This window comes from Chinchilla lanigera, unplaced genomic scaffold (assembly GCF_000276665.1).
Source record: "Chinchilla lanigera isolate Chin_1 unplaced genomic scaffold, ChiLan1.0 scaffold00008, whole genome shotgun sequence".
In the NCBI taxonomy this organism is placed as follows: Eukaryota; Metazoa; Chordata; class Mammalia; order Rodentia; family Chinchillidae; genus Chinchilla; species Chinchilla lanigera.
The window spans coordinates 1,206,500-1,230,868 of record NW_004955409.1 but is presented as its reverse complement, the minus strand read 5'-3'; the positions used below and the strand labels follow the sequence as shown (position 1 = coordinate 1,230,868).

The window sequence follows — 24,369 nt, the reverse complement described above, 5'->3', positions numbered from 1 at the left end:
CTCAGCTTCCTTCGCCAGATCTCTGAGCACACGATGGCTGTCTCCACAGGGTTGTCTGGGGCTTGGGTTCAAGCTTTTGGATTTGTGTGATGCTATGGATAATGCCCTCAGCCCAGGATGTGGATTCAGACCTAGGGTGGCAAAAACATCCTGAACGAAACAAGGGTGGTTGTGCCAGTGCATGTGGGGGCCTGAGAGGGGGCACACCCTGACAAAGGCTCCTGTTTGCCCCGACGGGAGGGGGCAGAGTTGAAAGAGGGCTGAATTTGTCCGCCTCAGACCCAGCTTCGGCACCTTACTGGTAGCTGAGGAATCCCACCGTTGTGAGCTTGGATTTTTCTCATCTGTAATTCAGAACAGTAATGCACATCTTACGAAGTTTTGACTCACACAGACCAATATGAGAAACACACCACTGGTATGTTATAAATATTTAATAAAACCATCACTTCCTTCTCTGTGAGAACTAATTTCAGAGGATCTTGCCCAAATCTTTGCTGACTAACGAGAAGGAATATTACTTGCAAATGATGTAACTACTGATCGAAGCAGTAGCAGCGGCTCAATTCATTTTAATGATTTTTATTTTATAGCATAGGAACTAAATAGTCCTTCCTTAGAAGCTTGCCTTTACTATTTAGTGGTTATATAATCCAGAGAAGAGAATTCTCTTTCTGATAATCTGGAGATAATTCTGTAAAGTTTTCATGGAAATGAGCAGTAACAGATTCAAACTCCCCATGTACGACCTGCTATGGAGTTAGTTGCTTAATAATTCCTGTTCCTTCTTTCTGCTTTCACACACATTGGTATAACTAGAGGAGAAACTTCTAAATCTTCTCACTTGTTCCAGAACACGCTCATGGAGCTGTGCATCAGTAAACACTAACTCATGTTTTCTCTTTGATAAGCCAGCCCTTCAGGTCAGCAAGCTTCTATAGTAGCAGGCCAAGTCATCAGTCCACAAGTGCGCACAGGAGGGACAGAGGGACAGAGGACAGTGGGGGTTCGCTCCCCTCAGTATGGTATGAGGTGTGCCTCAGTTCCTGGCCCTGCCTCAGCAGGCCCCAGAGCTCAGCGTGTGGGTGGGCGACAAGGGACCACGGTCCCCCAGGCCCCAGGGCAGCCCACAGAGGAGAGGGGCTCCAGTTCCCAGGGTCATGTGGGAGGGGCAGGTGATGGGAGGCGGCACCAACAGGAATTCAAGAAAGGGACCTGCACCTGCCACGTGACCTCTTCCATGGAAAGTGAAGAGACTCAAAGCTTAAGCTCTCTGTCAGGGGTTTTCCATCTTTGGAAAAGCCACTGGAAGGAGTTATAGGCAAGCTTCTTGACCAGTTACTAGGAAACTCAGTTGGCAGGAAAATAGAATAAGACTCCTGGGAATGTTAGCAGGAGTCTTCCCGGAAGCAGGAAAGTCGCATTCATAGAAACACAGATTAGCACAGAGGAGCGGGGAGCGCGGGCACTGCCTGGAGGCTGAGGACAAGGTCTCCGCCGCGGGGACCGGGGGCTGTGAGGGTAAAACACCCAGTGACGCCCGCCCAGTTACACAAACGTCATTAACGTTACTTACACTTTCAGTTTTAGCAAAGCTCACTGTGCCTTTCATCAGTGCCTACCTACAACGTTTGTGCAGAGAAGGTCTCACTGCGCTCTCCTTCTGGAATTCTACCTCGCACGACCTCTCCGAGGGCAGCTTCTCGAGTTTACTTAGCTCGCCGCGCAGTCCTCAGGGCTCAGCTTCAGTCCCATCTGTCACCTTTGTAGGAGCAGAGAGTTCAGTTCTCCAGCGTCTCTGCTCCACCCACGCCCACTGTGGCCGTACCGTGTTTCCGCCGCAGACCCAGCGGAATCCTTTTGTTAAATTTACAGTGGTGCCTCGTTCCCGCACTCCATCCTTTCTGCGATTGTCGTCATAAACCGAATTGGACAAGAACTGATCATATTCAATGGTTAGAGTCAGTGTTGACTTTAGGGGGAAATTTGATGTTTTGTTTTCATAAAAGTTAGAAACTTCCTGAGAAAGAATCTGTGTAAGACTCACTTTTTGTTTTCTTTGTTGTTTTGGAGAATATTCATAGTTGAAAATCATTTATGTAACTTTTTAAAAGATATGCTCTGTTGTGCATATTTGGGGTGTCTAGGAAGTTTATAAAATGTAGGTCAAAGGATACAAAATATATAAACAGGATGTCTTTGGTAGCATGTTTATAAAGTCTATAGATTTTTCTACTTCCCCCACAAATTCTTCATTCTTTCTCCCTGGATTTTCTTTAACTAAAAGTTTGAGGGCTGGGGATTTAGCTCAGTGGCACAGCACTTGCCTGGCAAGCGCAAGGTCATGAGTTCAATTCCTGGTACCAGAAAAAAAAAAAAAAACCCAAAACTAAAAGTTTGACTTTCGAGACTGCTCTAATGTATTTATCCATTCTATTTTTCCTCATTTTTTAATGTGTTCTGCCTTGTGAGCAATTTTCTCCACTCTGTTTTTAATATTTAATAGTTTCTGTTCAGCTAATAAGACTTTAATATCCAAGAGTTCTTTCTTATTTTTCTGGAAGTTTCATTTTATAGCATTTATTCTTCTTTTATGATGTGATATAACTTCAAATCTCTAAAAATTTTACTTGTATTTTTAAAAATGCTCCATGTGTTGTCTGTGTCCTATCGGGCTTTTGCCAGCTTGGCCAGATGCACCCACCCTGTGAGCAGCTGGCCCTTCCTGGTCCTGCAGGCCTCGTCTCCTCTTTCAGAGTGAGACTGAAGGACTGGTACAGGGGCTTGGTAGCCCGCGAGTCTGGCAGCACGGGCTGTCGGTCTGTGCCCCAGGGCTTTGTGTGTGTCTGAGGGTACACATGCTGCTTTCCGGAGACCTTGGGACTTCACTGTGGCGAGGGAAGTCCTGGTTCCTTACCTGCAGGGCAAGCGCCCACCCCGTGGCCGGGAGGCTGACATGCTACAGCTCATGGGCACAAGAGTTTAACGTTTTCACTTTTATCTCATTCTCAGCGTCTTCCAGAATGTCTGGGTCCACAATTTCTCGGCTTCCCATTCTCTAAGCACAGACCCTGACTCTCCGTGCGAGGCTGTGCCGGCATCACTGGGCACATGACTGCCAGGACCTGGGGTCCAGGCGGGGTGTCCAGATGCCCAGGCCTTCCCCTGTGCCCACACCCTGGCCAGCTGGCACCCACGGTCTGGGGCTGGTGGGGTTCTCAGAGGGGAACAAACTCACTTCCTGTTGTAACTGCCCACAGCTGGCTTGTTCCTGTAGCTCCATTCTGAAGCTTGCTTTCCATTTTAATCTTTTCTTATCATTTTAGTGAAATAAAAAAAGGAAGAAGAAATATGCATGTGGGTGATTGTCTTGTTTAAACAGAAGCCCATGTTTCGTGTTAAGGCCCCAGGTGAGTGAGCGGTAGAGATCCGTAAGCAGCCTTGAGGGCAGGGTGACGGGGAAGCGGGTGGAGGGGTCAGACTGTGTCCACCACGCGTAATGGGGACACTGAAGGAGAAGTCTAAGGTGACGCCATGGCTGTAGATTGGGTGGAAATCTCCACCACCTTCCTGCACAGCGCGTACAGGAGGAAGACTGGCGAGGGCCCCGGGAGCCACGGGCCGGGGTGGGCATTCTCCTGGGGGCGTCTGAGAGGCAGTGGCCACGGTGTGCTGGAGTTCTTCAGGGCTGTGCCACTGTGAGCCCTGGCAATCCTGATCCTCGGTGCCGCAGTCTTTCTAGCTCCCTCGCCTTGTTAGGAGATCTGAGTGACACAGTGGTTTCTGCTCAGCAGCGTCTGGCTTCATTTGGAATGAGAAAGAATGATCAGGCCTCTGAGACTCGTGCTGATGGAAGCAGGGGTGATAGATGCAGAGCAGATGCGGGATGATTTCCTACCTTATAAAAGCAAATCATTGCCGGTGCCCAAGTCATTCGGAAAGAGTACATTTTAAAACCGGGTGTGGATACTCCAGTGGCCACCTAAATACCTCTAAATCTTACAGAGATCACATCACGTAGAACACGCTCTGGCTGGTTCTTAAAAAGTGACTCAGGTTTGAGAGCTCACGCAGAGTGGCTTGCGGTGAACTTGCTCGGAACAAGTATGCGCACATTTCGCCCCTTCCTTCTTCTGCAGTTTCAGCAGAAAGTCATCTCCTTTCTTGGAATAAGTTCACGATTTTGCTCCACATGCTAGTGCTTCTCTTCTTTCCCAACCGAAGTTCTCTTTCCTCAGTCTTTTCCTTCACTCCACCTCTGAACGGGCGTTCGCTGGTATCCACCACGAGACCCAGGCTCCCCCAGTCCAAACGGGGTCAGCCCGGCGGGTAAACGGCCGCGGCTCCACAGCAGCGCTGGCAAACCTGTGGCACGTGTTTGTCACCACTGAAAGCTCTAAAGCTTCGCCATCACCGTGTCTAAAGTAAACATGGATCAAGGATAGCACAGGCAGTTGGCAGCCGGGCAAGATAAGAAAAGTGCGTGCTTTTCTGTGTGTTTCCAGACCAAAGCACGCTTTGCAAAATACCGGCTTCTGAGGAACTCATGCTGTCTTGGTTACTTTTCTCTCGTTGCTGAGACAAAATACCCAAGGCCGAAAATGAAGGAAGGAGAGGTTTATTTAGCTTACAGTTTGTGGAGGTTTCAGTCCATACTTGGCTGGCTCCAAGGCAGAAGGTAGCAAAGCAACAAGAGCAAAGGGGGGAATGGCAGCCGAACAGCAAACAAGCCAGAGCAAACTGGAGGAAGGCCGGCATGCCGGCAAGCAGCTTCTTTTTCCCTGCCTTACTTTGTAAACAGGCTACCCCCACCTAAGGGGCGTGTAGCTCTCACATAATCTTTGCACTCTGGCTTCCTGCTAAGTTACTTAGCCAAACCTCTAGACTCCCCAAGTTGACACAATGTATCAACCATAACACATGCTTTTGTGTCCCTGCCTTGGGTAATGAGGGATCATACAAAGTAGAGAGCATAAAGTCTCCAAAGCAGTTTGTCTCTCATGTAAGTGTGTGGTAGGTATCATTTCACCACACTGAAATTAAAGATATTTTTAGGTAGAACAATATCAGAATGTTAACAGGTGCTTGAGGGCAACATAGAAAACTAAAACTAACATTCTGACAGCTTTATTTCAAGTATTAACCCCTTATTGCAGAGCCTTTATTTTAATTTTTAATATCTCAGTAATTGAGCAGAATGCAGCTGAGAAATAAGGACAGTGGAGTGGCAGGGAGCAGGAGGCTGAGATCATCCAGGCTTATATAAGAAGGACAGAAGATCCTTTGGAATGAACCTTCCCACGGAAAGTCTGAGCTGAGTTTCGAGAGGGTCGAAATTGTGGTCATCTACTTTCACAGTTCTTGAAAACCCATCTCAGCAAAGGCAAGGGATTGATGTTTTCTGTGACTCTGAGACCACAGTTTATAAGACAGGAAGAAAACCTATTTCAGAGAGAAAATTTTTCAGGTTTCTAAGAAAATACAAGGATTACCTGGTTTTTCTTCTATATTGGAGAACCTATAACAAGTACTTCGAGATAATGGCTTGATGTCCATGGTTCTTCTGTTAGTATTTCAATAAAAATATATTTTACCAAATAATACTTTAATAATCTCTCTAGACAATGTAGGTAAATAAATGAACTGTTATAAGTGTAATGGTATTGAAGTAGGTTTAAATTACAAACCTCTAATTGCAGCAAGTTTACTTTGACATTATTTTAAACTGTAGCTTCTAGATTTGCCTGTAGAGCTAGGTGAGAATTAGTGATCATCAAAGAAAGATATCTGTCCTGCTCTCAGGAGGAACTTGGCATTTGCATGCCATCTCTGTTATTTTGTTTGGGAGATGGGGGAGGTATATACCCAACAGCCGTGAAGATAGTCAGTGGCTGGGTTTCCCACTGTCGGTTGACTCAGCGACAGTCAGGACTGCCGTGGGAAATGCTGCAGATCAGCCGCCCCAAAGGGGAACACTCCTCATTGAGCTCAGAGGCCAGGGCACCCTGAGGAGCTACTCCGTCTGGGATACAGGGCTGCTTTTCCACTCAGCGAGGAGGACTCCTAGACTGGGGTGACGCTCAGGGCCTGGACAGCAGGACCGCTCTCAGCCCTCTCCCCCAGTGTGGGGTCGTGTGTGCTCCCTGCAGCAGCTAAGCAATGTTTTCAAAGATTCTATGCCAGGAGGAAGAAAACATTATTATCGCTGTTCATTAGGTAAAATGCATTCTGAATGTGAAATCGAGTTCTGCCTCCCCCCGTGTCACCTTGGAGGTGAGATGGCTTTCTGCATCTAGGAGACCCAGAGCAATGACATTTCAGAGTACAGCAATACTTTCCTTGGTGATTGGTTCAAAGTGGTTAAAAGAGGCTTCCACTTATTAGGAAAAACAAGCGATTACGTGTCACTCCACTGGCCCACTTCCTGCAGCAGGGTGTGATGCCCACTGAAAAATGTGAGGGGCAAATCATACTCTCTCCTTCCTCCCTGCCTCACACTGGCACTGCTAAACCAGAGGCGGGGGGTGCTGAGCCCTCCTGCTGGACCTTCCAAACCCTCTGAATCCCTGCTGGGGAACTCTAGGGCCCTAGCACCAAGCACTGGGATACTTTGGGCAAGTGGAAAGCCAGGAAAATTCAAAGTTGCATGGAAGCCTGTCTAGGCGCAGACAGGAGCACTGCATTTCGTGGTGAACAGCAAACAGCGACAAACTCAAGTTTGGGGGTCCCAAATTATGGGGATTTGGGGCCATTTTTATTGAATGACTTCTCAGCCCTCTTTTCTGTTGTCCTTCTGGGACTTTAATGACATGAACGTTAAAATCACGTAAATCGCATCCTTGAAGCTGCTCATGTCTCTTCGGTCCATGCTTCAGATTATACAGTTCCTACTGCTGCCTCCTCATGCTCACTGATTTGTTTTTCTGTCATTTTCTTTTATTCTTTTGAGCCCAACTAGCTAGTATTTTATTTCAGTTCTTGAATTTTTTTGGGGGGGGGGCTACTGGGAATTGAACTCAGGACCTTGCACTTGCCAGGCAGGCGCTTATGCCACTGAGCTATATCCCCAGCAGTTCTTGAATTTTTTGATTCTAAAATTTTCTTTTGTATCTTTCTTTGGTCAGACTTCTTACTTCTTTACTAAAACTTACTATTTGTTTTTGCAGACATTACAATTGTTTGTTGACATACTTAGCATCAGGTCGCTGAAGGTCTTTCGGAGAGATCTGACACCTGCATGGTCATATAGGCTTCTGTGGATGACATTTTCCTATTTTGAAACCTTCCTGTTTCCTGGCATAATGTGTGATTTTTTTTGACACCTGAGCATTTTGAGCTATGACCCTGGATCATACTGAGGTCCTGCACCTGGGCAGGCTTGGCTGACACTGCCCTGGCAGTTGAAGGGGAGGCAGGTGGAGTTGGAGGCCCAGACTGTGTTCAGCCCCACAGCTGTGCAAGAGGGCTGCTTGCCCTGCAGGACAAAGCAGGGAGCCGGGCTCTGCTGGTGCCACTTCCTTGGGAGGAGAATGGGCCTGACTGCTGCTTCCCAGGGATGCACCCTGAGGACGTGGGGCAAGCTCAGCCCTGCTGGGAATGGGGTGAGTCCTGGGCCGGGCCTCTTCTAATGCTGTGCAGCCAGAAACAGGAGGGGGCGTGGAATTGCTCTTTTAGGATGGAAGTTTAGGCTTTGAATCCCAAGCTGTCTAGCTACTATGCATTCTTCTCTCAATTTTCAGAATTTATGTTTGCTTTAAATAAATGCCCAGGTTTTTAAGTTGCATTTAGTGACAATTATAGGAAAATTAGGTATATCCACTTTTCCTGGAATGTGGAGTCTCCCTAATAGATTTTATAGAGTTGAAGCACTCTTTTATCTCCGAGAAAAATTCAGCTCGTCTAAGTGTGTGTGCATAGTGGTGGATTAATTGGAAGAGCTCTTTTCAGAGCTCTGCTTGTCTGTGATAATGAGACAGAATTGTCCTGGTTCTGTGTCAAGCTTGGGAAGCTGGTCGGATGCCTTCTCTCCGTATCTATTCCATGCTCATGCCACTTCTATAGTTAAATGTGTATGGCACTGAAATAATCTATTTTGTATAGACTGCATAGAGTTTATTTTTAAAATTTACCTGTTTTTTGAGATTATCCTGATTATATTGCTTTAGTAGTTGTTGGTTTGCTTAGTTTTTCTGATGTTTATGAGTAAGTCCTGGAAATAAATCTTTTAGAATATTTAAATTTTGGTACTTTAATGGTCTTAGATAATTTCTTTAAGTGTCAGCATTTCTTTAAGTTTCAGCATTGAGATAAATGTTAAGACTTTTCAAAATCCCAACTGCATCTTTAAATATATCCCTTTAAAAATCATTATTGCTCTGTGCCTTCCGTCTTCATAATCTTGCTAAAAATTTATACTTTTATTAAAGTTTGAAATAATCTTTATGTATATGTTTTTCCATATCATAATTTTATATAATTAGTTTCTGCCTTTTCTTTACTATTTTGACTTTCACTTTCTTTGGGTTAATAGTATGAGACTGGTCTTTAGCCTTTTAAGTTGCATTTTAACCTCATCTATTTTAAGGTTTCATCATATTTGAGACATAGTTTAAGGCCGCACTCCTAAAATAAGGCTGACTTCCAGTACATGGCTTGTCCCACCCGTACATGTGTGCATATGTTTGTGTATACTTAATTTTACACCAGTTATAAATATTTAATATCCGTTGTGATTTTTCTCTATAGATCATAGTAGGGACTGTTAGTAAGTTTCCAAATATGGCTTTTTGATATTTGTGTTTTAGTCACAAACTCACAGCTGAGTAATCCACACCCCTCTCCCCTTCTTTCTTTTGATTTCTGTGCTGAGGATTCAGCCGCGGTCTTCACACTGAGCCACATCCCCAGTCCTATTTATATATTGATTTATTAATATTTGACCCAGAGTCTTGCTAAGTCACTAAGCTGCCCAGGCTGGGCTGGAACTTGCAACCCTCCTGCCTCAGTCTCCCAAGTGCTGGGATCACAGACGCATGCCCCACAGCTGATGTCTTATTTAATTGCTCCTTTTAATCTCACTTTTCTGGAATATGTTGAGATATCTTTTGTGGCCCAGTGCATTGTCCCTTTTAATACTATTTAGGTGAGAGGAAGAAATACATTTCAGCATGGTGTGCCCGTGTTTGGCGCAGGCTTAAATTTCCTGTTTTTATGGGTGTGTAGTTTCCATTTATGTCTCTAGATGTAGTGTAGCTTACCTGTCGCTTTTCCATTCCACTGGTGATTTTATCTTCGGCCTTTAGGTTTTATCGGTGGGCTGTGTTTTCTGCTCCATGAAGACAGAGCCGCATGATTTCCCTTCTGTGTGTACGGATGCTGTTATAGGGCTGTCCTGGTCCCTAGCCCGGCTTCGACCACAGCCAAGGGCCTTGGTAGACCTGAATGGATGCATGAGTGAGGGGAGGAGGGAGGGGCCCGAGTGTCCCAGCACCTCTTGGGGCGGACTTTTCCCCACTCACCCTTGGTTTGGAGCTGCTGCATTGGCAGCACGAGGAGCTCACAGCCCTGCTCGCAGGCGGCTGCCTCGGTGCAGATGAGCCTGGATCAGCATCAGTGTGTTCTCATGCAGCTGTGCTGATGCAGCCAGGGCCACTGTGCTCCCGGTCCCCTCATTCTGACCGAAAAGGACTTTTGGAAACAAAGTAAAACCACTGTATGTCATTCTCTTGCTTGGAAACAGTTTATGGTTATACACAGCGATTAAGGTAAGGTGTAAATTTCTTATTAAGTTTATCGGCACAGTGTAGATAAACGTAATGATCACGGTCATCCTAGGGAACTTGAACCTGTACGTGACAAATCCTGGTTCCTCCTCATCAGTTCCCGCCCCTGCCTTCAGCCCCTCCCCTCCTTGTTTACACAGGTTTGTTTCCATTTTATCCTTCTTTTATGGTTTTTTCTTTTCCCTTCCTTCCTTTGCACCTCACCTGACACAATCTCGTAACAGAACACACACAACACTCCCGTTTCTAGTCCTGCTTATTGTAGCCTTTATTTTGCTTTATTGTCACTGTCCCCACCTCTCCCAACACTTCCAGCTTCAGTGCCTGTGCCTCTCTGTCCCTCCACAGGGTCCCTCAGCCGTCTCTGTCCTTGCAGTCTCTACTAATTTGGGGTCCGATTTTCTTTTCCTATTTTGCTAAATTCTTGAGATGTATTTATTGGAAATCTTTCACTTCCTCTTAGGACTGCTTTTGGTGTATCTCATAAGTTTTAATATGTCTGGATTTCATGTACATATTTGTTTCAAAAAATTCATAAATTTCTCTCTCAGTTTTTTCACAGGCCCCTCGTTTGTTCAGAAGTGTGAGGTCCAGTCCACATAGTTCAGAGCCAGTCCCCAGTTCTTGGTGTTGACCTCTAGTTTTTCTCCACTCTGATCAGAAAGGATGCAGGCTATGACTTGAGTTCCTGTCTCCCTCACTGACCCCACACTTCCACCTGTGGTCTCTCCTGGAGATGAAGCTGAATATGCAGAGCTTTGGTCCTTCTCTGGGGAGTACGTGAGTGCTCTGGGGTTGTGTTTCCCCAGCTTGGAAATCTCTGTTTGGCTTGTGTTGTTTGTCTCACTTAGATAATGCCTGCTGGAGGTATGTTATAGCTTGTGTCTAGATGTCCCCCCAAAGCCTCGTGCTCTCATAGGCTGGGCTGTCCAGAGATGGCTGGATTTAGAGTGTGTGACACTGAGATTGACTCGTGCTACAGTGCTACTATTAAGGGTGCAAGTGCTGCTTACCCTGAGTATCCTGGATAAAATGGAAGGGACAGGGAGATCCTTGGTGCTTGTAGCTCGCTGTTCACTGGCTTCTGTCTCCTGCCTGCCTTGGGCTGCTTCTCCTCTGCCATTCCACACTGCCTTGGAGCCAGCCAACTGTGAGCTGAAACCTCTACAAACTGTGAGCTAAGTAAATCTTTTTTGTTTTAACTTTAGGTGTTGAGTATTTTGTCTCAGCAACAAGAGAAAAGTAACTATGGCAGTGTACCTGTGTTGTTGCGGTGTAGTTACCTTATTATTTTGAAGGTCGTTCCCTCGGTATTATGGCTGCTATATTCATATACATACACACATATTGTACACACACATTTTTCCACCTATTATAATAGTTTATCTTGATTGTCAACTTGATTGGCGTGAGATACACCTAGGAGATTAGTGTAGCACACTTTTGCATGGGTCTTAATGGGCCATGGAGGTTGATCTTGGGACTATAACTGGTGTTTGGGTCCATTGCATAAAGGACTGCTTGTTCACTTCAGACAGTTCAGTATGGAAACAATACTGATTTTTGCAAATTGATTTTGGATCTTGTTTCTATAGATAAAATCACGTCATTGGCAGACAGATAATTTAACTGCTTTATTCCAATGGAGATGTCTCTAATTTCTTTTTCTGGCCTGGTTGCTCTGGATGGTATTTTGGGTAGTACGTTGAATAGAAGTGAGGAGAAAAGACATCTTATCTTCTTCTTAGTCTTAGAGGAAAAGCTTCCAGCATTTCACTGTTGAGTACAATGTTACCCACAGGCAAATCCTATAACATTTTTATCACGTTGAGGTCTGCTTCTTCTATACCTAATCTGGGAGTCTATACCATGAAAGTACGGTGGATTCTTCAGATGTTATCCTCCTGCCTGTTCAGATGTGTGTGTGATTTTGTGTCAATTTTTATTTTTATTGCTGTGTGTTTGCAGCACATAATGACTACATGCACTCTAGGGAGCTGGCCCACGCATAACACATTTTTGTTCTCTTTCATCCTCTTCTTCTCCCTTCTTCCCCTCCCCCTATCTCTTCATTTCCTCCTCATTCGCAGATGATCTAGCTCCCTATTTCCTATTATTTCCTATATCCTATTATTTCCCTGTCCCTTCCATTTTATCCAGGATACTCAGGTTGGTATGTGTTACACTTATTTATTTGTATAGTGAACCATCCTTGCATCCCAGGGATAAACAACACGTGGTCCTTGTGTGTGGCATTGTCTTGATTTTGACTTGCATGTATTCTATTGTCATTGTTTTTCACATCTAAATTCATCAGAGATATTGCCCAGTAATTTTCTTAAAATTTCCACATCTGTTTTTGGTGTGAGGGTAGTGCTGTCCTTGTATGATGAGGGTGGAGATGTTCCTCAGCTTCAAGTTTTTTGAAGGAGTTTACAAAAGATTGGTGTTAACTTTTCTAGTGTTTGCTAGAATTCACCTAAGAAGCCATCGAGTCCTGGGACTTTTCTGTTTTGTGAGGCTTTTTTATTAATTCTTTAGTGTTTTTACTTATTATTCCTGTTGTTGCTCCTATTTTGGTCATCATAGAATGTATAATTCTTAATTTATTAATTTCTACTAGGTTTTACATATAAATCTAGCATACAGTTGTTCACAAAATTCTGTGTGACCCTTTGTATTTTCATGGGATAAGTTGTAATGGCTCCTCTTTTATTTAGAATTTTATTTGAGGCCTCATTTTTTTTCTGTAAGCTGATCTACTTAGCTAAATATTTGTGAATTTTAATTAGCTTTTCAAAGAATCAACTTTCTGTTTTGTCTTTTCTATTTTTTCTAAGTCTCCACTTCACATGTTTCTGCTCTAATCTGTACTACTTCTGTTCTCCCCTAACTTTGGGCTTAGTTTGTTCTATTTTTCTAGTTCTTGGGAGTGTACCATCAACTATGCATAACAGTGTGATTTATATCCTCCAAAACTCTGGGATTGTTTTTAGTACCATTAAAGTGATTATCTTTATTCTATTCTTTGTTAATTTTGTAATCATGATTAGGCAATTTTAATAAATTGGATAATTTTCACAATTAATTACCATCATTACTTTTCAATTTGTGAACTATCTATTATCTCTAAATTTGCTCATCTTTTCTCATTCCATGTTTTTAATGAATATCCCTTTCTCTTTTTACTTAATTTTTATTCCTCTAGTTAGTTTTTTTTTTTGAACTCTTCCATACATATGAAACTTTGGCATATTTGAGAGCACAGATGAATATAGCAGATACTTCTCTCACTGGCAAAGCACCATTCTGTGCTTTTGTATTTCCATGGGGTCAGTGGTTGGGACAGAAACGTGTCTTTTCCTAGTCACTGAGCTCTTAAGTATGAGGGTATACTAATTATATTTGTATTTCACTCGTCTTCTTATCTATTATTTTGCCAGGATCATATTGTTTTAAGTATCATAGATTTTTAATACTTTATAGACAGTCTTTTTAAGGCACCCTTTAAAAACTCTTAGGTAGTTTCTCTTGTATAATCATGCAGCTGTACTTGAAATTAGCATTATGTCAGTTGCAGAAAGTTGCCATTAGAATTTATCTATTAAACCTATTAGGTAATAATGTGCCCTCCCTATTAGGAAGATGAAATCATATTTTCCTTTATTCATATTTTAGGTATTTCCATAGAGTGGTATAGCTTGTTGCTTGTTGATTCAATATTCAGAAAACACTCATTGGTCATCTGCTGTATTTTCAGGAATGTGGAAGGAGCTGAGAAAATGAGATTAAGGACCTGCTAATACGGAGAGGTTCAGGTGGGAAGAGGATCGCAGACAGGAAACTGCCACAGGGAGGCTTGGTGGTGGGGAATGGCTGGATTCCAGTGCCGGGGTCCTGTGTGACAGGCTCCCAGCGGGGGGGCTGGGGTGCAGGTGCACTTTGGGGGTGACAGGCAGCAAGTGAGGTGCGGAAAGGGGAACAGTTGTGTTAGAGGAAGAAGGAATAGAGGAAAGGCACATAAGCTTCAAAGAGCGCAGCACGGAGACGAGCTGCAGTGATCTGAACCTGCCTGGGGGTTAGGACATGAAGGAGTGCTGAGCCAGGGGCCTCGGGGCCCTAAGGCCCCTTGATCTCTGTGGTCACACAGCAGGAAGTGACTCATCTACCATAACTAAGTCTTAGAGGATTTGGGAAAAGGGTATTTGGGGGAAATAAGAAAGAAGTGAAAATACACAGGATTCATTGATAATAAATATGAATGAATGAATGAATGAATGAATGAATGAATGAACGAATGAGTTGATGAAAAATGTGTCCACTGGTTTAGTGCCTGAATGTAGCTGAGGGCCTTCCTGAGAAGGCGGATATCAGTGGGAAATAAGGAACAGAATCACTCATTCAAACACTGACTAGTTCAAAGGCAGATTTTATCTCTGTGTTTTCCACAGTAGTTATTGTTAATAGGCAAAAAGTAACTTCATTCTTATTATAATTATTTTGTTTATATGTTGACTAGATTATTGCTTTGTTCACTCTTTTATTCATCTTGTAGTTGAATTCCTATAGATGATTTTATTTTGTTTTCTGAATATAAAATTATAATTTCTGAAAGTAATAGCAATTTTATAGTCTGACATCTAATATTTAAGTTCTTTATTTTTATTCATGTTTAAAATATTGTCCAGAATTTCCAGGCATAATTTTAAATTATGGTAGCTGAGGTTTTTGTTTTGCTCTTGATGAGGGAGATGTCCCATTATTTCACAAATCAGTTTATGACTCTGAAGATTGTTTCCATTACAGGAAATTTAAGGATGACTCATTCCAATCCCACATTTTTTTTTTTTGGTTTTTCTCTGGTACCGGGAACCGAACTCACGACCTTGCGCTTGCCAGGCAGGCGCTTTTGCCGCTGAGCTAAATCCCCAGCCCCTCATTCCAATCCCACTTTAAAGAACTTTTTAAAATCTTTATTTATTTATTTATTTATTTATTTATTTTGGTGTGGTCATATATTTTTATTTCTCTCAAGTACATTCTTTTTTTAAGAGAATAATAAAAAAGAACATGGAAATTTTATCAAATGACATTTGGTAACCTACGGAAGTTTACCTGCATGTCTTCTGACCAACTGATGTGTTAAATTAGTTGTTCCATGGCCAGATGTGGTGGTGCACACCTGTAATCCCAGTACTTGTGAGGCTGAGACAGGAAGATTGCCATAGATTCAGGGCCACCCTGACCTACACAGTAAGTTCAAGGTCAACCTGAGCTACATAGTGAGACCCTGCTTTAAAAAAAGAAAGACATTAGTTGTTGCATAACCTTAAATCATCCTTGGGTTAACATCTTCTTAGATATTTTATATGACTTTTAAAATCTTTATTTGCTACACAGCTTAAATACTTATGCCCATAAATGAGTCATCTTTTTTACTTTATATTTGCCATGTTTTATACTTGAAGCTATAACCGTGAGATATTGTGAAATCTGCAGCAAAGTATTAGTAATGATAACTGAGCTGTATTTTATGAACGGAGAAAGCAAAGACACTTCAGATTTTCATCAGTAAGGGTCACCCCTGAGCTGCATGACCTTGGGTAAATGATCTCTCTGGCGTTCATCTGTATAACACAGGCGGTTGGGCTGAACTCCAAGGTCAGCCCACCTCTGGGTCCTGCCAACATTTCACCCGCAGCAGTGTCCTGCAGCTTCGTGCTCATAGGCAGAGCTGAGTGTGCTCTGAGCAGTCATCACGCTTAAGATAAAAATAGACTTTGTCCTTAGGATCCCAGCAGATGTAGACCCGAGTTTGAGGACAGCTACACAGCGCTAATAAGCGCAGCACACAGCAGTCTGCTGTCCGTTCATGGGGCCGCGAGCAGTTGGAACTGGACAGCGCTGGCCCTGTGGTTTATCTTAAAATCCGCTAAGGACTGTGGTCCAGCCACGCTTGCTGTTTTGTGTAATTCACCTAAAACACTGGATCTTGAAACACCAAATAGGGCTAGAGAAATAGCTCAGGGGCCGAATGCTTGAGGCTCAGTACTGCAAAACAGAAAAATAAATAAATACAAAGCATGAAGTGGAGGAGCAGAGGCCTGACTTATATCTCACTGCTGCCATTTAGCAGCTCTATAAGTTTAGTCAGGTCATAGTTAAAGATGCAACCACTTTAATTAATATTGAGCTCTTAAATACTATGATATGAGAAGCCATAAATAACCCCTCAATAAACGCATATAATCATGAGTTTCACCTCTGCAAATACAGACTGGGCCGATCTCCTCACCGCGCTGCGAGGTGAGTATCCGTGGTTTGTGTCAGCACGGGCGTGGCCGAGCTCCCCGCTCACCTGGGTCTCGCCGAGTGAGGAGGGGCTGTCTGGAGCTGCATATAAAATATATAATAGTTGTTAGTGTATTTGAGAAATGACGTTTCCTTTTATCCTTATACGTGTTATAACATTTAAAAAACAAAGTAGGGGCCCATATGTTGATGCCCTTGCTAGAGCAGGCGTGGTAGATGCCAGAGACCCTGGAGCCCAGCAGTTTGGATTCTTCCACAGTGATTCATTTTCTTTTGTTAAATCCAGAAATCACCCCTGTCGACTTTTCAAGTATTGGATCACATTTCCCAGCTCTTTAAACTATGTGCACCCGTGTTCCCTGGGGTGCAGCCTTGACACGGTTTGTTTATGGTTTTAACAGTGTGACAGTAGCACTTTGCTCATGTGTATGTTTAAATGCTGCCTTACAAAGCACTCCATCTAACTTATCCCTTCTTCTCCTGATTCTCTTTCAGATAGCAGTTCTGTGGACGAAAAGGTTTTAAATCATACTTTTTCTTGCCTCCTGAGGGATCTTGTCTTTTGTACATGTTTGTTTGTGACACATTAGACCTGTTTTGGTTTCTCTGTTTTAGTTGTGAAATGTGCATGTCGTCCGGCTTTCCATCCTTTGGTTTCCCTTTGAGTGTGCCCACTACTTTGCATTATACGAGGTCACACCTTGCAGCTGCGCTTTCTCTAGCTTACACTTGCCTACCAGGGGTCTGCTACTGTCAAATGCAGCATCCGTCCCCAAGTCTGGCTAAGTCATGACTTCCTGACTGATTCATGTCTACCCTGCACATACCAAGTCTGAAGGGCAAACAGTATTTCCAATACGATGTCTTTTCCTGGACTCTGCCAGTGCTTTTGTGCCAATGCTGACAGCTGATCTCAAAAACCCCACTCACAAAACACAGCTTTGACTTGGAGCTGACCCTGCTTAGCATCTGTCATCCTAGGTGTTACGTGTGTGGTGCAGTTGGACTGTGTCCCTGGTCGCCTCTTTGTAGCGCTAGCAGCCTAAAACCTTTCTGTTCTTGTTCTTCATTTAAGGCTCGGATAGTAAGCGGCAATGGGTCGAAGGCACCCGGACTGTCTGCGCTCCAGGCATTTGGGGGGTGAGTACAGCCACGGCCCTGTCAGCCCCTCCCCTCGCACGCCCAGCGGCCCTCGGCTGGCTCGCAGCACATGTCTCCACCCACGGTACTGCATGACGTGTCGTTAGCTGCTGCTTTACGTTTGCATCATGAGGAACCTTTTATATTGTTCTCTTTAACAATAGTGTGACGCATGCCGCTGGCAAAGAGCTCTAACTTAAATATGTGTGAAAAAGAAGGAAGTAGAGGTCACTAAGCAGTCTGGCTTTCTACATTATCAGTCCATGTGCAGATAAGGTCACACAACGACACACACTTAACTCTGTGTTAACACAGTTAATGCTGTCTTCCTCTGCTCATTTCCACTCAGTGGCGTGTGCCTAGACCTCTCTGCGTCAGTAGCTCCTTGAACGTATCTACACCCTCATCTTTCACAGTTGAGTAGCATTACACATAATAGATAGATCAAAATAATTAATTTGTAATCGCAAAACTAAGAAGCAGCCTGTTTATGGCCCTGATGACCTCCTGGGGCCCCACTGGCCCGGGTGTTCATAGGCTTTTTCTGTGTGCTTGCGTCCACATCCGTGCTCATCCAGGTCGGGCAGCTCTGTGTCCTCAAGTCCGCCTTTTAACATAAATCCAGCCATCCTATATGGAAATGAATAAGCACTACCCGAAGGTCAACCTTGTGTCAGAAATTGTTACAAGCATTTCCCATCTAATTACTCATTTGACCCTTACAGCAGCCTCTCAGGTAAGTACTATTTTGACGTTCATTTTACAAATCAGAAAATCGATCACAAGACATTGAGAAAGCTTCCCTTCACAGAGTTGGTAGGAGACAGGGTGGACATTCCAGTCCAGCTGCGCTGACCCAAGTCTGTGGTCCTGGTTGCTGGGCTGCGTGGCTTGTGCGACTCTGCCCTGTCCTTGCTCCTTTCCTGGCCCCTTTAAGGATGTGCCCTGCAAAGCTCCCACTCCTTCATTCCTAAGGGACGCAAACATCTAAAGACATGCATGATACTCACTTCATTAGAAAATTCTTCTATTAGATTTTCTAAATTATTTCTGTGTGTCGTCACTGTAGCTAATATTGTCATAAGCACTGGAAGACAGGCTTTTAGAGCGTAACATCTGGACTAGAGCTTACAGTCCTACGCAGCTTGTAGGCCATGTGTGACTATCTGGGTCTATATTCTGTTTTGTAAGTGTTGAGAAAGGAGTGCTTTTTGTCTACAAATAAATAAAAGCCAAAATTATGTGCATATTTTAGGTTTTTTGGGGAAAAGTTTTACAATTCTGTTTTATAATACTCTAATTCTTTCTTTTTAAACATGTTATCTTACATAAGATACTCAAGACATATTCATTGCCTGAATAGCCGAAAATGTTTAGAGTTACCTAGGTTTAAGAAAATACATTTATTGAATGTTTACTTTTTAGTTAAACCTGCATCTTTTAAAAATACATCCATGTCACTGACTTTAATTAATGATGTGTTTTTGTCAGCCCATGTATGCGGCATACGATGGTTACACGCACTGGGGGAGTCAGCGCATGCGTGTCACACCTCTGAATTCCCTTTTTTCCCTTCCCCTCTCTCTGCCCTGCCCGCTCCACTCTCTACCTCCTTCCCATTGGAAAAAGCTCTATTCTTATTTTTCCTTCAATTCTCTCTTTTTAAAATCCTTTTCCCCTCCCTTTCCTTTCCTTCCATGATTACCTATTTTAAATAAAACAGACACTTGGAGAATTTAAAGTTTTCTATTTAAAGGTCCTAAAATATTTTAATTTTTGCAGATAGGAGTGATTAGGAGGTAACTCCACTTATGCTGGTAATATCAATATCCTTAAGATAAGTGTGTGAAGAATCACCTACACTTCTCTTGAATATCAAAATGGTTAAAGAAGTGCTGAGACCAGGTGTGCCGAACAAGTACCATGAATTATCCACAGAAAATTCCAGAAATATTTCCTTCATTGCCCCATAGTGTGCTTTTAAACCTACCACAAATGCTCCAGTTGATGGTGACGCGCTGTGGTGATGCTGGGCTGTGACCTGAGGGTTCCCCAAGCTCCTGATCTGTGCCCAACTCTGCATCTCCACCGCAGCACCCAGCACCTCACGACAACTCGGCTTCCACACTCGTGTGAATGGAGGCTTCTGTCCTGGTCCAAGCACAGAACAGAGCGCTGGGCTACACAGAGTTGCTCTGGGAAGTGGCGGTGGTGAAACATGGAGTGCTGTTCACCGCAGCCCCCGGGAATGGGCTGCAGGAGCTCGCTCAGAGCTTCTGCAGCTCCTGACTGGCCCAGCTAGGCAGGACCTGGCCTGGCCACCCCCGGAGTTGGGTGGGGAGCTCCTCAGCAAACAGGTGGGATCTAGATCTGGGGCGCTGGCTGGATATTGGGGTTACCAGCTGGTGCTGCGTGTGCTGCAATCACCTGTGGGCAGTTTGGCTTCTTTTAAGACACCTGTGGAAGAGGGGTCTCACTCCAGGAGGTGACCAACCCTTCCTCATCTAACGGGAGTCACACTGCTAAACACTCCGTCCTGTCCTTAGCCACCTGACCTCCCTCCCCCGAGAGCATGCTGTGCTTGTGTCTTCCTGTGTGGTTTTTCTCCCTTACTGTTTTGTGCTTAACTTACTGAAAGTAGCTGCCACGTAACTTACTTTTACAAACTATGAAAATGTACTAACTGCTTAAGGCCGACTTGCAGGTCGGTCTCAGATGGTGTGGAAAGGTGCTGGTGGGGTGGGGGGAGGGAAAGAGGTCTTGGCATCACAAGGCGAACATGTTCTTGTGTGTGGGAGTGCTGCTGTGTGCATAGAGCAGGCAGTGCTGGATGTCCTCTGCGTTACTTCCAGACAGTGGTCTGCGTTCACCATGTTAACAGGTGTGTGTGATTCTAAAGGGACAGCAGTCACAGGTCCTGTGCAGAAGCCCCATGTACAGTTCATGTGTGTGCATGTGTGTGTGCACACGTGTGTAGGAAGACACCTGACCTTTGTATTTGTTATCTCTTTTTTATGATTGCTACTGACTCCTGTCTTGGGGAGGGGTGAAAAGACACTTGACAAAACAATGTTTAAGAAAAAAGAACTTGTGGTTGACTAGTCGCTAACTTCCTCTTGAAGAGCCAGAAGAGAGCAGCTACCTAGGAGCCTTCAAATGTAAGCTCTGTGAACTTTGCTTATTTTACTTTTCCTGTGAACATTTTAGTATCTTTCCTTAAAAAGAAATGAAATAGGACATAATTCCTGTAACTAGCAAAACGTCTCTTCTCCTGGGAACCTAAGATGGCAGCAGACATTGACATGTGGAGTCGCTGCTCCTTCATGGGGTAGGACAGCTTCCTACACTCATCCACCTCACCAGGCTGCTCAGCCTGAGGCAGACATCCCCTTTCTCGGGTGTCAAAGGAGGAGCAATTTTTATTACAGAACAGAGGCAGTGATTCTGCATGCTGGCTTTTGCTCAGCTCTGTTCATTTCTTGTAAATATTGCTAGAACAGTCATCCAAACTCATTTTTTCTCATCTGCCATAAAAATTCAGACAATGTTTGGGAAAGAACTTGGAAGAGGGAGAGAAAAAGGCAAACAGCAAGTAGGAGGACAGAGGAATCTGAAAAGATGAATATTTCTGCACAATACATGAAATTTAACATTTTCTATCATTTTTTGTAAGAGTTCGGTAACTTCCGTTTTGTGTAAGCAAAGAATCAGATGGTAGTCACAAACCAAGACATTGGACATTAGATGCACCAGAGCTGACTGGGAGGGAGGGCATGTTCTACTGTAGATGCAGAGTGTCCCAGAGATCTCACATGTTCAGAGGTGGGTTTTGGGTAGTGAGTTGATCCTGGGGTCCACGCTCATCCTTGGATTGATCTGCTGAATTCAGCAGCATGTGATGTAAGGCAGTGGGGCTTGGTTGGAAGTGTGACCTGGAAGGCACAGGGTGCATTTTGGTCCCCAACTCCTCCCTTCTTTGCCGTTTCTTGGCTGCCATGGTTGAGCAGCTTTTCTCTAACTGTCCTTCTGCCATGATGTTCCTGCCTTGGAGCCAGCTAGCCATGGACTACATCCTCCAAAAGCATAAGTCAAATTAAGTCTCTCCTCCTTTAAGGTGCACCACTATTTTGTCCCAGCAACAGGAAAGCTGACATACAGTGCAGGATGTCTGGGGCAGAAAAATGGAGACTGCGGTGTAGGGAAGAAGACCCCATGGTGTTTCTAGCATCTTGAATGGATGAAGGAAGGAGAAGGACTAGGCACAGAGAGCCTTGAACTGAGTGTAAGAAGAAGGCATCAGGCACTTTTGTGGATCATCCCACAGAGAAAGCCGCCTACTAGAGGGGCGTGGCATTGTGGGTATGGAGCCAGCTCTGTCTCTTCCCCTGCATCAGGTCACTGATTGGGGACAATTCATAGAGAAGGTGGCCCTGCCATGATTGCCACCATGGGGCCCAGAGGTGGAGCAGTCGGTGGCTCTCTGGAACTCTACTGCTCTCAGAACTGGTCTCCAAGGAGTGTTTGAGTCTTATGTTTCCATGGTGACCCAGCTCCCATCCCATCAAACCACTGTAGTAAGCCACAGCGAATGAAGCAACAGGAGTAACTGCTCCAAAGAGAAATCTGGTTTTTAATTAGGAGGAGTCTCCCTTGGTGCTGTGATTGCTTATAACATATATCTGCCTTTCCGCAGACATTTGAAGCCAGAGTTCCCTGGCTGTATTATGAGAACGTTGTGAGGGTTGCATACTTTATTCCCTTGTTGTTCCCAAAGCACCGGACAAGTCTGCACCAAAACTAAGGAACATGTATAAAACCAGATGGATCAGCGATTCTGACCTTCTCCATCCCCTTCCTCCTCTGGTCAGCCAAGTTTTCCTCTTGAGAAGGTTCTCACAGGCACCGAGTCCCTTGGTCTATGCAACGGAGCCCTTGGTCCTCAGTCCACCGCACTGAACTCCGAGGTGGCCGATTTTCTTAATCCCTTCACTCCTACTTAACCAGTACGAGGAGTACTGAACCTAGTCAGGAAAGAGACAAGGGAAAAGCAGAGACAGAGAAACGGAGAGAAGCTGTTGAAGGGCAGGATGCCGGGAGATTGCCAGGGAAGCTTCTGCTTTGACCTCATTTCAAGTGGGGACACATGCCAAACAAACAGAAGCAGGTGCCAAGACTCGCAAGGTTTGCCGCGAACAGATGACTTGGGGAAGTGGACAAGACAATGCTCTTTACAGTTTCTCTGTTTAAGAATTTACTTGGACTAAGGCAGCATTTTTGTCATTGTTCTTGAATCTAACCCGAGTTAGAATGCATATTCTATATCAATACAGCTGTGGTATTGACTTTTACATTTCTGGGGAGATAGCGCTAACACAGCTTTTACGTTTCTCTATGAAGTTTAGAAGGTCACACAGTATCCTCATAGTATCCCTTCCCCACTTCCAGCTGTGATTCCTGTTTACCTGGGGCCTAAAATCATCCCTGTAACATAGAAACTAAGGCTGTTCTTACTTCCCAGGGGGCCTTATCCTAGCTTTTTGAAGGGCACCGCCCTTCCCTCTGTAGCTAGCGGCTTTCTGCTTTGGTTTTGCTATCCCACTCACCAGTCTGATTCTTCTTCTTCCCCTGGGTCAGCTCCCTTCCTTTCTAGGGGACTGTGATCCTGCTCCCTGACAATTCCATTTCCATGGCTGTGTCCCCTTTCCCGAGGGTCAGCAGTAGATCTACACACACACCCTTGCACACTAGGAACCAAGTCTGACAAGTATCACAAAAATGACAGCTCACACAAAGCAGTTGTGTGGGTCATAGCAGCAGGTCAGTGAAGGAACCAGGACCCTTGTCTCTGACGTTCACTGTTTCATAAAATGCTTCCTCTCCCTCCAGAGCACCTGCTACAGAGGCAGTACACCACAGAGGAAGGTAAGAGTAAGCCTGAGATGGCTCATTTTTAGAAAGATTGTCAGACACGAACAGGGCCAGTTCCACAATTTACAGCTGAACAACAATTTAGTCACAGGGCCCAGACTGTTCACAACTTAATTATGGTCACACAGACATCAGGCTGTTAAACTGAGCTATAGTCCTTGGTGCCCTTGCACTTGGGTTTGAACATCTTGTCTGACGTCCAGTTCTCTCTTTTTATGATGGACAAACACTGGCTCTCTTTTCTGTGAACGTTTTCTGCATTCTCATTCGTTGTAAAAGGCCCAAGATTTGTACAATCTGAAGAGAAACCAGAATATCATTCTCCTTTGAGGGGGCCTGGTTTTCTTTTATCTCTGGTCGGCTGCCAATCAGAAACACCCAACGAGACATCTGCCTTACCCTGCCCCTGGGAGCCACTCCACCACCTCCTGCGCTCTGTAGAAGGACCTCAGTGAGGTACTTGGAAAATGCTAGCGTTCAGCAGGCCGCATCCCCGTGAGTGACGGAAGTCGCGTCATACGCCATTCCCCGAGGCTCAACTTTTCTCAGAAAGTCAAGGCCACCAGTGCAAACTAAGAGACAGTGCCGCTTTCCCCTCCGCCCTTCGGGACTCCTGCTCAAGGGTGGCTCTCTCATCCCATGTTGCTCTGCTTGAAAGGCCGCACTGGCTCTTAACCCAGGGGTGGCCACATCCTCTTCCGCTGAGCATCACAGAAAACCCACAAATGCACAGCCCCTGGGATGATCCAGGCTCAGAAAACTTCACTTCCAGTGTTCTAAAAACCAGGGGGCCGGAGACTTCTTCAAGAAAGGTGCTGTGGAGGTGCTCTGCCCCTTGCTGAAAGCTTCCATGTGTTCAACTTGCTCATCAAACACGTATACAGTAAGGACATTCTCAGTTCTCTAAAGCATTCTAAAGTATGACTTCCTGTGTCTCTGCCATGCTTCAGTGTATCAGGAAATCAATGAACTCTAACTACATCCCCTAGAATCAACACCTTCGAGATACTCCATGAACTCAAAGGGCAGCAGATTAAAATCACTGCTGTATCCTTTAATATGAAGTACCTGAGTGCAGTAGTTGGTGTTAGCACAGTACCACAGTACCCGTTAAGCAGCTACAGAAAATATCATGTTAGATTGAGTAATGCCTGGGCTAGAAAGCTGCCAGCTACTGGGCAAAAAACAGTGATCGTAACCTCACCAG

The 24,369-nt window shown here is 44.6% G+C and overlaps 1 protein-coding gene across 2 annotated transcripts in view; it reads left to right on the top strand.

The window, feature by feature from the left end:
- The window catches only part of Unc13c (unc-13 homolog C (C. elegans)), a 435,225-nt gene that overhangs the window by 94,268 nt on the left and 316,588 nt on the right, over positions 1-24,369 (top strand). For both annotated transcript variants that reach the window (XM_013510339.1, XM_005376625.2), the window contains exons 3-4: positions 16,590-16,612; positions 17,170-17,234. In XM_013510339.1, coding sequence (XP_013365793.1) covers positions 16,590-16,612; positions 17,170-17,234 — 88 coding nt within the window. The remainder of the gene's footprint in view (positions 1-16,589; positions 16,613-17,169; positions 17,235-24,369) is intronic.